This window comes from Electrophorus electricus, chromosome 26, assembly GCF_041902795.1.
Source record: "Electrophorus electricus isolate QZ-2024a chromosome 26, ASM4190279v1, whole genome shotgun sequence".
Lineage (NCBI taxonomy): Eukaryota > Metazoa > Chordata > Actinopteri > Gymnotiformes > Gymnotidae > Electrophorus > Electrophorus electricus.
In genome coordinates this window covers 2743132-2759476 of record NC_137522.1, presented here as the reverse complement: position 1 = coordinate 2759476, position 16345 = coordinate 2743132, and the positions used below count along the sequence as shown (strand labels likewise).

At 43.6% G+C, this 16345-nt stretch overlaps 1 protein-coding gene across 1 annotated transcript in view; it reads left to right on the top strand.

Annotated features, from left to right (window-relative positions):
• kcnh1b (potassium voltage-gated channel, subfamily H (eag-related), member 1b) overlaps positions 1-16345 on the top strand; it is a 35436-nt gene that overhangs the window by 5069 nt on the left and 14022 nt on the right. The window contains exons 7-10 of the mRNA XM_026996407.3: positions 2357-2786; positions 10460-10659; positions 12882-13134; positions 14906-15102. Coding sequence (XP_026852208.2) covers positions 2357-2786; positions 10460-10659; positions 12882-13134; positions 14906-15102 — 1080 coding nt within the window. The remainder of the gene's footprint in view (positions 1-2356; positions 2787-10459; positions 10660-12881; positions 13135-14905; positions 15103-16345) is intronic.

Genomic DNA, 16345 nt, shown 5'->3' with positions numbered 1-16345 from the left:
GTCTGGGACTCTAACACATTCACAACCGTTGTTTAAGGGTTTAAGGGTTACCCTAACTGTGAAGATCTGATGTAAGATGTGATGTCTCGTAACTTATAAACCAATTTGGAAACTTAGCATGTGCTTTCATCCTGTCTTCATGGCTAAAGTAAACATCTACTGAATTCATTACTTTCTATTAAAAGCATACATCTTTGACATACACATTATACACTAATTAATCGCAAATACTCCAGCAAACAGGCGAATGTGCCTCTCTTTTCTGAGGGGCTACACTGGGACAACTTTACAGCTGATTGCTCTGAGGATAAGATGAAGTGTGATGGAGTCATTTATAACAGACTGGTTAAAGACTTGAAGGAGTGAGTCTCAAATCTGCTTTCTCTTGCTTAGTGAAGGAGAGGTATAGTGTCCAGGGTAGTGAAAGACAAAGAGAATAGTGTCCAGTGTAGTGAAAGACAATGAAAATAGTGTCCAGTGTATTGAAAGACAGTGAGAATAGTGTCCAGTGTATTGAAAGACAGTGAGAATAGTGTCCAGTGTAGTGAAAGACAGTGAGAATAGTGTCCAGTGTAGTGAAAGACAGTGAGAATAGTGTCCAGTGTAGTGAAAGACAGTGAGATTGGAGGGACGATCAAACTGAACTCACCCCATCCCAGGTTTTCTCTCAGCACCTCTCTGGAGTTTCAACCAAACACCACTGATGTCTTTATGTAATGCCTTTGTATGCTCATGTTTCAACAGACAGTAGGAAAAAAAAAAGTAGTGGAAGTCAGTACTGTGGAGTGTAGTAATTTTTACCACTTAAAAAGTAACAAATTATTTATGAAGTATTTATTATTTAAAATGTTTTTTTTTTTGTATAAGGTGCATCTTACATGAGATGAAGAATCAAATTACTTTGTATTCTTCAATGAACCAGTTTATGCTACATATAGCAGGTCCCCCACATTGAGGCAGACACATTTAAAATTGATTTTGTAAAGAATTTCTGAAACATCCAGGCCACTAGGTGTCAGTATACTTGGTGTTTCTGGAGTGGTGTAAATAAAGGTTATGGTACTGCTGTTACTGGTGTAAATAAAGGTTATGGTACTGCTGTTACTGGTGTAAATAAAGGTTATGGTACTGCTGTTACTTGTGTAAATAAAGGTTATGGTACTGCTGTTATTGGTGTAACTAAAGGTTACGGTACTGCTGTTACTGGTGTAACTAAAGGTTACGGTACTGCTGTTACTGGTGTAACTAAAGGTAATGGTACAGCTCTTAATGGTTTAACTAAAGGTAATGGTACTGCTGTTACTGGTGTAACTAAAGGTAATGGTACAGCTCTTAATGATTTAACTAAAGGTAATGGTACTGCTGTTACTGGTGTAACTAAAGGTAATGGTACTGCTGTTACTGGTGTAACTAAAGGTTACGGTACTGCTGTTATTGGTGTAACTAAAGGTTACGGTACTGCTGTTACTGGTGTAACTAAAGGTAATGGTACTGCTGTTACTGGTGTAACTAAAGGTTACGGTACTGCTGTTACTGGTGTAACTAAAGGTAATGGTACAGCTCTTAATGGTTTAACTAAAGGTAATGGTACTGCTGTTACTGGTGTAACTAAAGGTTACGGTACTGCTGTTACTGGTGTAACTAAAGGTTACGGTACTGCTGTTACTGGTGTAACTAAAGGTTACGGTACTGCTGTTACTGGTGTAACTAAAGGTAATGGTACAGCTCTTAATGGTTTAACTAAAGGTAATGGTACTGCTGTTACTGGTGTAACTAAAGGTTACGGTACTGCTGTTACTGGTGTAACTAAAGGTTACGGTACTGCTGTTACTGGTGTAACTAAAGGTAATGGTACTGCTATTACTGGGGTAACTTAAGGTAATGGTACTGCTGTTACTGGTGTAACTAAAGGTAATGGTGTTGGTGTAACTAAAGTCCTCAGCCACCTTGCCTCAGAAGCGGCTGTCTTCCCGGGACTTGTCAGCACAGGTTATTCAGGATTTTCAGTCTGTATGGCCCCACTGTGTGCAAGCCAACCAAACTCAGCTTAAACCTGCATGCTTATGTGTGTCTGTCTGTCTGTGTGCAAGAGAACAAAAGACAGAACAATACAGGTGCTGGACTAGAGTGGAAACTCCAGGGTAATATGGACTAGAGTGGAAGGTTCATAGTAATATGGACTAGATGAACTAGACTAATATGTTAGTCAATATGCTGTTCCATTAAGCCCAGTCTCACTGTTATTAAAGAAGCCACTGGTGGGACCCAGTGAATGAGCTCAGGAGAGTGGAATAGAAAGACGGTTGGTCAGAGGTCTTTTCTAGTTCATTTCTCGTCTGTCCAACTCTTTCTGTAGGGCATCAGCAGTCTCTTCAGCTCCCTGAAGGTGGTGCGTCTGCTGCGTTTGGGCCGCGTGGCCCGGAAGATGGACCACTACATTGAGTACAGCGCCGCCGTCCTGGTGCTACTGGTGTGCGTGTTCGGCCTGGCCGCCCACTGGCTGGCCTGCATCTGGTACAGCATCGGCGACTACGAGGTCACCGACGAGGACCACAGGACCGTGCGGAAGGACAGCTGGCTGTACCTGCTGGGCGAGGCGGCGGGGACGCCGTACCGCTTCAACGCCAGCGGCATGGGGCGCTGGGAGGGCGGGCCCAGTAAGGACTCTGTCTACATCACCTCCCTCTACTTCACTATGACCAGTCTGACCAGTATCGGCTTCGGGAATATCGCTCCCACCACGGACGGAGAGAAGATCTTTGCCGTCGCCATGATGATGATCGGATGTGAGTAAGGCTCTCGGGGAGGCAAAATTAAATAATAATTGATAATAAAATTATGATTTATAATGAAATTATAATTTGACAAGTTTAGTGAAAGTCCAGCTCTCTTCAGCAATAACGTCGACCTTTAAGGGTTGAAGGTAATCAGGACGCTCACGGATTAGGATGTTGAATATTGATTTGCTCGGGGTAAGACAGAGGCAAGATGTGTTGCAAAAACAGGCAGCAGTCAGAGTTTGTAATGAGGCAGAACAAAGAGGCAAGGCTTTCCAAATTGTAGTCAGGTATAGGTGTGGGTCAAAACCAGAGTAATAATAAGCATGCAATGTGTAAACAAGGCAAAACCAATGTATCGTAATCCAAAACACAGTCCAGGTAGAAAACACAAGAAAGGCACTCCAAAGAGAACGCTCAGTATGCATAATAGAATAGGCAATACTTCGCACTGGGAAAATGTAACAGCATTGCTTAAATACACAATGGATAATTAGAGTCAATGTACTCAATATTCTGGGGATGCTGAACTCCGGCTTTCGGAATCCCAGAGCAGCTGTGTCGCATCACAGAACTGTGACCAGACCATGGTCCCCAAGGCCGAACCTTTGTCGAAGTGGAGGCTTTTCTGGATACTGGCAATGAAAATCCTCCTTCAATCCAGGATTGTAACATTGTGCGAAGACACCAGCATAGTTCCTCTGGACCATAATCCTCCCAGTCGATGAGACATTGCCGAATACCTCCACGCTGCTGGCCCAACAACTTGTTCACAGCATAAACTAGCTCTTCTTCCCCCTCAATGGGCAAGGGAGGAGTCAGCTCAGGACTGGCCTTGTTCAGAAGACCTGAAATCACAGGCTTAAGCAGTGACACATGGAACGAATTTGATACGCAGTATTGTTGTGGTAACATCGTTAATCTTCCGTAGGACTTTAAATGGGCCAGTATACTTGGGGTTCAGCTTCTTATAGCCTTCACCAAACCTGAAATCTCTGGTAGATAACCATACACCATCTCCTGGTTGATACACTGGCGTAGGTCAACGGTGACGATCTGCAAACTCCTTATGGCACTTCAGGACAGCCTCGATGCGCTGATGTGTCTCCTCCCAGACTTGCTCACTACATTCCATCTAGGTATCCACCACCGGTACATCAGTGGCATTGGTTGTCCATGGTGACAAAGGCGGCTGATATCCTAAAACATACTTAAAATGGGTTTTTCCAGTAGCAGTAGATGTTCCGTACTATCTCCGCCCACAATATATATTTGATCAAGTCCATTGGGTTATTCTGATAATAGAGTCTGAGGAATTTTCCTAATTCTTGATTTGCCTACTTGCACTGACCGTTAGCTGGAGGGTGGTATCCTGATGTGAGGCTTATGGACACTTCCAGTCACTCAAAAAAGATGACCATACTCATGAAGTAAACTGAGGTCCTCTATTACTCAAAATATTCTTGGGAGTTCCAAAGAACCTAAATAATTGTTCACATAATGTTTCTGCTTTCTGAAATGCATTGGTTATACCCAAGAATGGAATTAACCTCACTCCCCTTGATGCACAGGCCCCGGTAAAGGCTTTTTGGCAGGCAGTGTTTTGGGGGTTTTACATTGAGAGCATATGGAGCATGATGCTACATACAGGTGAACATCCTTAAGTGATTTGAGATGACCTGTTTCGTGCACATCTTGCCTGGATGTCTGGAAGATAGTGAGGAGTGCACATAGGTGATGGACCTGTCACAAAATTCCTCTGGAATGTATACTTTTCCCAGAGACACTTCACTGGGGCTTTCCTTGTTGGTCATGGCTTTTTCAGTTTTTTCATCCATTTCCCATCGAATAGACAAAATGATCATCTGGAAAGGCAAAATCTCTTTTGGTTCAGAACACAAATAAAGCCCACTATCATGCTGTTGGATATGAAACAAATCATCCGCTTTAGTGTTCTTGGTGCCAGGGTGAAAGTGTCAAACCTAAAGGGTCAAACCTAAAGAAAAACAAGCACCTCCGAGCTTGTCAAGAGATGAGGCGCTTGGCTGCTCGCAAGTTCTCCAGGTTTTTGTGATCAGTTAGTACTACAAATGGATGATTCTCTTCCCTCAAGCCAATAATGCCACTCTTCTAATCCAGTTTAATGGCTGGTAAGTCATGGTCTCCTATAGGTGCATTCTGCCGCAGTTTATGAAAATAGAAAGCTGCAAGGAAAAGAGGCATCAGAGCTCTGTGATAATATGGCTCCTACCTCTGTCTCAGAGGTCAGTTAAGAACAGCTTCCACCTTGTGATCATCCATAGAAACTCCACCATCACTGATGGCATATCCCAAAAAAAGAAACAGACTTTAGATGGAACTCACACGTTTCACCCTTGATGTGCAGTTTGTTTTCAAACAAGCATTGGAGTACCTGTCGGACGTGCTCCACATGTGTCCTGGGATCTGGGGAGTACACAAGAATTTCATCAATATGAAATGCTGATAGGTAACATTACAGACCTGGTATAATATTAAGCAGAAAGAAACCTGGTGATGGTGATGTCTATAGGTTATACATGTCAGATAGTCAACGATTTACAAAAATGGCAATTGCATATAATATTGTTGTACTACTGTGCAATTGTTATTAGTCCAGTTCCTTTTCATCTTGTGAATTGGGGAGCTGTAGGATTCCTCTTTATTAACATAAATAACTGCCAATTTCCACAGTGTTTCATTTTAAATTCAATATGCAGTGTAATTAGTTATGAACTAAATGGTATGTAATTGCACAGACTGTGATGCCTTTCGCAATGTGATCCAGGCACGAGTGGGTTCTCTGCTTGTCCTGATCCAGGCATGATCAGGACAAGGTGGGTTTGCACCTTGTCCTTGTGCATGGCTTTCTCTACCAAGTGTGTGATTGACACACTTCCTGCCAGGCCCTGTGGGAGACGTTCCCACTATATAGAGCCCTGTGATGATCTAGATTCATTCTGTCCCAACAGCAGACTCACGGAGCAGCCGTGATAAATTACTTCAGTTCTGGGTTGTTGTTTTTTTTGTTAGATTGTAGACGCTGCCCCTCAGATGATGACTGCTCTTTTGTCTCCACATTCTTAGTTCAGTGACACCGGGAGAGATGCTCAGGGTGCCATGCAGCTCTGGATTTAGTGTTCAGGCAGGATGTTCCTCTGTTATTATTCAGACTAGATGTTCCTCTGTTAGTGTTCAGGGTAGATGCTCATCTGTTGGTGTTCAAGTTAGATGTTCCTCTGTTAGTGTTCAGGGTAGATGCTCATCTGTTGGTGTTCAAGTTAGATGTTCCTCTGTTATTGTTCAGGGAAGATGCTCCTCTGTTTTGTGTTTGGACACTATTCAGACAGTTATTATACTTGCACGTTTAACTGCCTTTTAGACCACAGGAGGAATTATCTTGACACACATTAATTATTTGTACTGGGTGTGTTGATAATGGAGCAGTATTCCAGGAAATGCAGCAGAAGCAGAACACTGCAACTGAACATGGTGGACGTGTGAACATGGTGAACATGTGGACACATGATCATATGAACACAGTGGACATGGTGGACACATGAACAAGGTCGACGCCATGGACGCAAACCAGGTGCCTCTCTAAGCATAGTATTGTCTTTCTTTGAAAATCTGAAGATGCCTGCCACTACCATCTGTTAGGACATAGATTAACACTACACTAATCTACACTACTGTCTGTTAGGACATAGATTAACACTACACTAATCTACACTACTGTCTGTTAGGACATAGATTAACACTACACTAATCTACACTACTGTCTGTTAGGACATAGATTAACACTACACTAATCTACACTACCGTCTGTTAGGATATAGATTAACACTACACTAATCTACACTACCGTCTGTTAGGATATAGATTAACACTACACTAATCTACACTACTGTCTGTTAGGACATAGATTAACACTACACTAATCTACACTACTGTCTGTTAGGATATAGATTAACACTACACTAATCTACACTACCGTCTGTTAGGATATAGATTAACACTACACTAATCTACACTACCGTCTGTTAGGATATATATTAACACTACACTAATCTACACTACCGTCTGTTAGGATATAGATTAACACTAATCTACACTACACTACTCCTCTACAGATAAATATGTAAAAACACTGAAACATTTCAGGTTGATAGACCTTAAACCTTATGTGACTGTAATCACTTTAAGATGTCATAACAGAAAACTCAAATAGGCTAGAAAATGGAAGTGCTGCATGGCGTCTTTTCTGGAGGCTTGAGGATTGTCTGAGGAGGCTGAGAGAGGAGAGACTGACAGGTTTCAGACAAGCAAACTGTGCTGGTCTCTGACAGACAGACTGAGCAGGTCTCTGACAGGCAAACCGTGCCAGTCTCTTATGCTTCAAATGCATGGCTGCACCTCAGTGTGCTTAGGCTAGCAAGACTGCTAGTGCAATCAGTACTTCATAGTAAATGGGAAACCTGGAGAGCCTATTATAGTGGTCATCTGTTCTGTGTAAAACAGTGCACTTCGGAAAGGCTGCTCTCTGTAACCAAGCATACAGCATGAGACACCTGAGGCCTGTTTCTGTTTCTCACTGATAGATCAGATCACAACACAACGCATAAGCAACACAAATTGCTTTGAATCCCAAGGGAGCACACATACTGCCATGATGATAAATATGTATGTCACTCTGTCTAAGAGTGCCAAATCCTGTTAAAGAATGAAATGCTGTTTAGGTGTGCTGTTGTGTCTGCTTCAGAAACAGTCTATGTGGCCTGGATTCCCAGTAACCACCTAATCAACCCCCCCCCCCCCCCCCCAGTAATTGTAAGCCAGTGTTACTGTGTGTGGGCCCAGCCAGTCACACGTGCACATGTTCCAGTGAATTTCTCCAGTCAGCTGCTCCGTGCTGCATCTGCGAGTGAGACGATGCAGGCCCAGAATGGTGGGTGAATGCGTGCACCCCGCCCTGCCTGAGACACTGGTCGACCTGGAGCAGCAGCCTTGCTGGGCACTAAATCAGGAGCCAGGCTGACGTGCTCCTCTGCAGCCTATTGAGAGAGATGCTACAGGCTTTCATTTGAATTTTATCCCAGTCTTACTGTGGAAGCACACATGTCATTCTGATAAGGCACAGACTTTACAGGATGTTATTATTTGTTTGCTTATTGTCATTCCAGCAAAATGTTTCCAGTATGACAGCATGTGGATTCCTGGTAGAGCTTTGTGGAGTATTGGTGTATGTGTCTATGTGGAGTATTGGTATACGTGTCTTTGTAGAGTGTTGGTGTATGTGTCTTTGTGGGGTATTGGTGTATGTGTCTTTGTGCAGTATTGGTGTACGTGTCTTTGTGGAGTATTGGTGTACGTGTCTTTGTGGAGTATTGGTGTACGTGTCTTTGTGGGGTATTGGTATACGTGTCTTTGCAGAGCCTCTTGGATCTGCTTCCAGACTGGAACTGAAGGACTCCTCACTTCACCATTCAGTCAACCGTGCACTTTACAACCATGCCTGTCAACTTTAATTTCCACTCCCACATAAGACACCACACAACACATCCAAACTAGGAGGAAGGACTGACTAATCATGCATAATGAACCATAACGACCTCTCTGTATATTTGGAGAAGTAGGTGATAAATAACAAGAGTTAGCAGGTGTTATCTAAGAAAACCTTAAACCCTTACCTAATAAAAACATAGATTTCAGGTCTGATCTCTGAATATTTACCACTGCACCAGTCTCATCCTGCTGGGAAATTATAATTTAATGTATTCATGAAATCAGACTGTAAGACATGGGCCAGGTAATCAGACTCCAAGACTTGGGCCAGACTGGAATCAGATGAAAATACAACTAGACACAAATGGCTTGAGTTAGTTGCAGTGAGTCTCGGCACAGAACGGTCTCGCCACAGAGCAGATTTGCCACATGTAGACTTGGTGCAGGGCAGCGTTTAGGGTGGAATGTCCTCAGAGCTGAGGGACACCAGTGATTATCAGGGAATGGTGGCACTGGATTGAACACGTCACACCCATTATGGTCGGAGCGTTGGTCATCACCCATGCACTCAGGTGTTTCTTCACTGTACGTCTAATGATGCTGTTTATAGATCATGTCTGGCCATGATGGCTGTATCTAGTTTTATGCCAGGAGAGAACCTGTCCTCGGACTGACTGCCTGCTGTGTTGTTCCATTAATTCCACACTGTGACTAACAGAGAAATACATTCCTTTTGGTCAGCCACCACTGGCAAGCCTTTCTATTGTGTTGTCAGTATTGTGCTGTGTTGTGTAGAACTGTACTGTGTTGTGCTGTGTTGAGCTGTATTATGTTGTGTTGCTTTGTGTTGTGCTAAGTTGTGCTGCGTTGTGTTGTTATGCTATGTTTGTTGTGCTGTGTTGTCTTGAGTAGAGCTGTATTGTGTCGTGTTAAGTTGTGCTGTGTTGCGTTGTTCTGCTACGTTAGGTTGTGCTGGTCTGTGTTGTGCTGTGTTGAGCTGTGCTGTGCTGTGCTTTGTTGTGTTGTGTTGTGTTGTGTAGAGCTGTGTAGAGCTGTGTTGTGTTGTGCTAAGTTGTGCTGTGTTACGTTGTTATGCTATGTTGTGTTGTGCTGGGCTGTGTTGTGCTGTGTTGAGCTGTGCTGTGCTGTGCTGTGTTGTGTTGTGCTGTGTTTTGTAGATCTGAGTTGTGATGTGCTGTGTTGCGTTGTGTGGTGCTACATTGTGCTGTGTTGTGTTGAGTTGTGTAGAGCTGTATTGTGTTGTGTTGTGTAGAGCTGAGTTGTGATGTGCTGTGTTGCGTTGTGTTGTACTACATTGTGCTGTGTTGTGTAGAGCTGAGTTGTGATGTGCTGTGTTGCATTGTGTTATGCTACATTGTGCTGTGTTGCATTGTTGTGTTGTGTTGTGCTGCGTTGCATTGTGTAGAGCTGTACTGTGTTGTATAGAGCTGAGTTGTGATTTGCTGTGTTGCGTTGTGTTGTGCTACATTGTGCTGTGTTGTGTTTTGCTGCGTTGTGTTGTGTTGTGCTGAGCTGTGTGACTCCAATGCTCTGCAGTAGTGAGGAAAATGAGGAAGATGAGGAAGACTCCAGGCCAGGAGCAGGTGAAGGATTGGAGTGGAGAAACGTAACTGGGTGTCCACTCCATTAAAGCAGGGTAGACATCACGATTCACTTCACCTGAAATTGGATTCCGCAGTGTCATCTGTCTCTAGTACTGGCAGAGATAGAATGGATCTGTATCACCTTTGGTGGAGAGAAGCACACCTGAAGGGGACTGAGCATGGCACGGCTGTGAAAAAGTGCTGAGTCAGGGAGGCTGGTAGTAGCATGAGATCAGCTCTGGACACGTGATCCCGCTACTACGATTGCAGACAGGGGACAGAGAAACTCACATGAGTGTCTGACAGTATTTGTTGTAGAGAGCTGTGACTAAACTCTAAACTCTGTGCTTTTTGCAATATACAAACTCGCTTAATAAAAATGTTATTTTGACAGTTTTAATAATCTCTCGAGTCTTAATTGATGCTTAACTCTTCATTATTATTAATATTTTTTTCATTTACATGCTATCAGAAGCAGATTTATAAATGAGTTTGTGCTTTATGTTAAAATGGCCGTGCCTACAATCTCTTAATCTTGTTTATGTGTCTTTCCAGCTCTTCTGTACGCCACCATCTTCGGTAACGTGACCACCATCTTTCAGCAGATGTACGCTAATACTAACCGCTACCACGAGATGCTGAACAGCGTTCGAGACTTCCTGAAGCTCTACCAAGTCCCTAAGGGCCTGAGCGAGAGAGTCATGGACTACATCGCATCCACGTGGTCCATGTCCAGGGGAATCGACACTGACAAGGTACCTGGCGCTCAGGAGACGCAGATGCTTAGACATTCACAGACATTCATCTGTTAGCAAGGAGGCTCCGCTCACTCTGAAGATCATGTGGGGTCATTTGTTCTCTCTTTGTAATCACAGCCGTAGCATAGTGACAAATGTGCTTTACCTGTTCAGGATCACGCCTAGAATTCTATGTAAGACTGTCAAAGCTTCTGAATATTATGTCATGCTTTCAGATATTCTTTCAGGATGGCTTCAGTACTAACGGAGGATTATAAACCAATCTGAGTATAAGACATATCCATCAATCTTGATCCTTGACTGCAAAATATCAAAAAGTGATGGGTTATCTGAGACACTGCTGAGGTGAAGGGATGGTGTTAGGGTTATCAGAGACACTAGGGAGGTAAAAGGTTAGGTTTAGGGTTATCAGAGACACTAGGGAGGTAAAAGGTTAGGTTTAGGGTTATCAGAGACACTAGGGAGGTAAAAGGTTAGGTTTAGGGTTATCAGAGACACTAGGGAGGTAAAAGGTTAGGTTTAGGGTTATCAGAGACACTAGGGAGGTAAAAGGTTAGGTTTAGGGTTATCAGAGACACTAGGGAGGTAAAAGGTTAGGTTTAGGGTTATCAGAGACACTAGGGAGGTAAAAGGTTAGGTTTAGGGTTATCAGAGACACTAGGGAGGTAAAAGGTTAGGGTTAGGGTTATCAGAGACACTAGGGAGGTAAAAGGTTAGGTTTAGGGTTATCAGAGACACTAGGGAGGTAAAAGGTTAGGTTTAGGGTTATCAGAGACACTAGGGAGGTAAAAGGTTAGGGTTAGGGTTATCAGACACTGTGGAGGTGAAAGGTTGGGGTTAGAGTTATCAGAGACACTGTGGAGGTGAAGGGTTAGGGTTAGGGTTATCAGACACTGTGGAGGTGAAGGGTTAGGGTTAGGGTTATCAGACACTGTGGAGGTGAAGGGTTAGGGTTAGGGTTATCAGACACTGTGGAGGTGAAAGGTTGGGGTTAGAGTTATCAGAGACACTGTGGAGGTGAAGGGTTAGGTTTAGGGTTATCAGAGACACTGTGGAGGTGAAGGGTTAGGGTTAGGGTTATCAGACACTGTGGAGGTGAAGGGTTAGGGTTAGGGTTATCAGAGACACTGTGGAGGTGAAGGGTTAGGGTTAGGGTTATCAGACACTGTGGAGGTGAAGGGTTAGGGTTAGGGTTATCAGAGACACTGTGGAGGTGAAGGGTTAGGGTTAGGGTTATCAGACACTGTGGAGGTGAAGGGTTAGGTTTAGGGTTATCAGACACTGTGGAGGTGAAGGGTTAGGGTTAGGGTTATCAGAGACACTGTGGAGGTGAAGGGTTAGGTTTAGGGTTATCAGAGACACTGTGGAGGTGAAGGGTTAGGGTTAGGGTTATCAGAGACACTGTGGAGGTGAAGGGTTAGGGTTAGGGTTATCAGACACTGTGGAGGTGAAGGGTTAGGTTTAGGGTTATCAGACACTGTGGAGGTGAAGGGTTAGGGTTAGGGTTATCAGACACTGTGGAGGTGAAGGGTTAGGTTTAGGGTTATCAGACACTGTGGAGGTGAAGGGTTAGGTTTAGGGTTATCAGAGACACTGTGGAGGTGAAGGGTTAGGTTTAGGGTTATCAGAGACACTAGGGAGGTAAAAGGTTAGGTTTAGGGTTATCAGAGACACTAGGGAGGTAAAAGGTTAGGGTTAGGGTTATCAGACACTGTGGAGGTGAAGGGTTAGGTTTAGGGTTATCAGAGACACTGTGGAGGTGAAGGGTTAGGGTTAGGGTTATCAGACACTGTGGAGGTGAAGGGTTAGGTTTAGGGTTATCAGACACTGTGGAGGTGAAGGGTTAGGTTTAGGGTTATCAGAGACACTGTGGAGGTGAAGGGTTAGGGTTAGGGTTATCAGACACTGGAGGTGAAGGGTTAGGGTTAGGGTTATCAGACACTGTGGAGGTGAAGGGTTAGGGTTAGGGTTATCAGAGACACTGTGGAGATGAAGGGTTAGGGTTAGGGTTATCAGACACTGTGGAGGTGAAGGGTTAGGGTTAGGGTTATCAGAGACACTGTGGAGATGAAGGGTTAGGTTTAGGGTTATCAGACACTGTGGAGATGAAGGGTTAGGGTTAGGGTTATCAGAGACACTGTGGAGGTGAAGGGTTAGGGTTAAGGTTATCAGACACTGTGGAGGTAAAGTATGTTTTTTCTTCCTCATTTTTCTTTCAGGTGTTGCACATCTGCCCAAAGGACATGCGTGCGGATATTTGTGTCCACCTCAACAGGAAGGTGTTCAAAGAGCATCCTGCCTTCCGCCTGGCCAGTGATGGCTGTTTGAGAGCCTTAGCCATGGAGTTCCAGACCATCCACAGCGCTCCAGGGGACCTCATCTACCATGCCGGTGAAAGCGTGGACAGCCTCTGCTTCGTGGTGTCTGGATCCCTGGAAGTCATTCAGGACGATGAGGTGGTGGCCATTTTGGGTGAGTTCAGTTATTTTGAAGTGATTACATGCTAAACATCGCATCTTTGACTGTTGGTGCAACTGCTGGATGGTCCACCCAGTGTCTCGAATCATCTTGTGGACTTCTGAGCAGTTCACCTTCCCATAAGCACTGTGCCATAACCGTTGCAAGGTGCCATAACCGTTTAATATATGTTACTCTGCCTTGCAGACTGCTAGTTGTGGCATTTTCAGCAAGGTATCCCCCACTAGTATACTAATGCTAATTTTAGTTTTATCCTGGAACACTTGAAACAAACTCATGTCCTGTGGCCTAGATTTGAACCAGGAAGCTGTTCTATTTGGTGGTTGCGTAAACTGGCCCAGTCTACCAATCAGCATCTGAGAATTAGAGAAACATGGTAATCTATACCCCTTCTGAACCCTCCGATGGGAAGGAAGGCTTTGTGTTTGGATTTCACACTTTTCTTCATGGTTGAATGACTTACATCGCTGACCCTCCCAGGGGCCCAGACAGCCGCCTGGAATCAGACTCATTACTGAACCCATTTGTTCTTTATTAAATCGAAAGCATGAGATTAAACTTCTTAACAGGATCTCTGGAAGAACAGGTCTCTGAGACTCGTGACTCTGCCTGTGTTGTCTGGAGTCAAAAGGCTCATGTATGCAATCCTCTGAGAGTCGCTTCCTGTTGGTAGATTAGTGGTAGTTTTGTGCGGTGTAACTGAAATGGTGGACAGAACACTAAAACGAGCTCACGAGCCCCCGAAGTTCATGGCTGGGGTCGTGTGCCTCTGTCCCTTTTTCCTGTATCCAGGACCCCTGTGCAGCACAGGACCCAGCAGGGTTATTACCCCATCACTGCTCCCTGACAAACGGGTTGACATCGTGGGTGAAGATGAATGCTGTATGCTGCTAAGCGGGATGTGGCACCGATGTTAATTTTTCATGTTGTGCGAACCCGGCGTTTAGGCGCGTCCAAAAATGAACATGTCTTTCTCTCTACGGAACAAACAGCCTTTTATCACAGCAGACTCGACAGCTGAATATCCTTTTCTCCTCCGGGAATCCTTTATTCCTCTGACAGCTCTAGATTTGCATTGTCACACATGCATCGCCGTCTTTTGCTAAATCCGTACACGCTCTCCCTCCTGCGGCTCCGGTCGGAGCTGGGTGTGCAGGGGACTGGAGTCGCAGGTTCGTACACAGAAGGCTGCGCCCTTGTTAGTCACATGGTGAGCATGTTGTGGTGGTGCGCATAGTTACTGCGTGGACTGTTTACAGTGCGGGGAGTCCACTGAAGGAAGAGTAGAACTTCATCAATCAACAAAAGTCCTTACTGGCTAAGTAAACCAGTGCAATGTACCCAAAGTCTACTTATGGACTATTGGGACGAAAACTATGCTGTAAATATTATTTAAGCAATGTCGATTGAAGTAAAAAGATTGTGTGATTTTGTGTACTTGTTTCCATTCTTGTTCTGGATGTTTGTAATGTTGACACATAATACAAGACCACGTGACAATTCAGTTTACACTTACCAATGTTCACAAGGTTGCATTGTTTGTTTTGCATTTTATCAGTGAAGTTGTTCCATTTTAATCACATTCATAAACATGAGCTCACTTATTTTAATCTCATTTATAAACATGAGCTCACTTATTTTAATCTCATTTATAAACCTGAACTGACTTTAACGTACATGACGTTTTTCATGATGCATAATGCTGGACTTATGCATGAAGGTAATGGATTGAATCTCTCTCTGTCACTCTCTCTGTCTGTTTCAGGAAAAGGTGATGTATTTGGAGATGTATTCTGGAAGGAACTGAATTTAGCACAGTCCTGTGCTAATGTTCGGGCACTAACCTACTGTGATCTTCACATCATCAAGCGCGATGCTTTACAGAAAGTTCTGGAATTCTACATCGCCTTCTCGAACCACTTCTCACGGAACCTGGTGCTCACCTACAACCTGAGGAAGAGGGTGAGTGGAGGTAGCATCGATCAGTGTGTTCACAGACCCGCGTCACTGTTCATTAACAGTAATCAGATCCAATTACGTGCCATTCTCACAGCCCTCTGCACGGACTTTATGTTGCTTTATTGTCTACTAGTTCTACTCAACACTGAACTGATTACAGTAAAGAATGTCGGGTGTGGTCGACACAGTAAAGAATACCAGATGTGGTCTATATAATAGTCATATGAATGCGAACCTCGTCGGCCAGGCTCAGCATCAGGGCTTGTGCTTTAATGGCTATAGCTGAAGTGACTTTTGTGTTCCTTTTCTTTGAGAAAGCACTTTTTCCAGTGAGGTTATTTTAACAATGAGCAGTGAACTGGAGAGCCCAGCTGGTTTGGTGTGTGTGAGGGTGAGCGGGGTGTTAGCACTGCAGAACTGGGGAGTGTGACCGGTTTGGTGTGTGTGAGGGTGAGCGGGGTGTTAGCACTGCAGAACTGGATAGTGCGACCGGTTTGGTGTGTGTGAGGCTGAGCTGGGTGTTAATGCTGCAGAACTACGATGCCTCACTTATCTTAACGGTTCTGTGTCACAGTGTGTTATGTATAGTTATTGAAACACCAGAATGTAATTTTAATGACAGAATTTATAAATGACAAGATTTATATTGAGAATTTAATCTGATAAACAAACAAATCCTGTTTCTCAGAACTCAAGGACGTTTTTAGTTCAGCTGGAGTCTTAGCTGCTGCTACAGCAGGGCGATAGTCACGTCCAGACAGAACTGATCAATCTGGAGTGAAATTAATGAAGTGGTGAATTTTCAGCCAGTCATGGGGTCCTGAGGTGGCATTTATAAAAGCAGCTTCTGATTTCACTCTTCCATTTTTACTCTGGAGTGGAAAAAAACATGAATGAAAAGAACACCCCACCTTTCTTTTCCATTGAAAAGTGGGAGCTTATGTTCACTGGTGGTTTAGTGGGTTTTTTTGTTAGGCTACCATGTAGTTTACATTGTTGAGGTTTTTTTTTTTTTTTTGCTATGTGCTGTTTAGTCTGCTGTATGATACATCTATCTGTAATGTCCTTAAGTTTCCTGAAAGGTTATTATATTATTAGGTTATTAGAAATGCAATTTATTATTAGAAATGCAATGTATCATTATTATTATTATTATTAGAAATGCAAATTATTACTATAAAAATAATGTATTATTATGAGAAATGATGAGAAACAATGTATCATTATTATTGTTATTATAAATGTA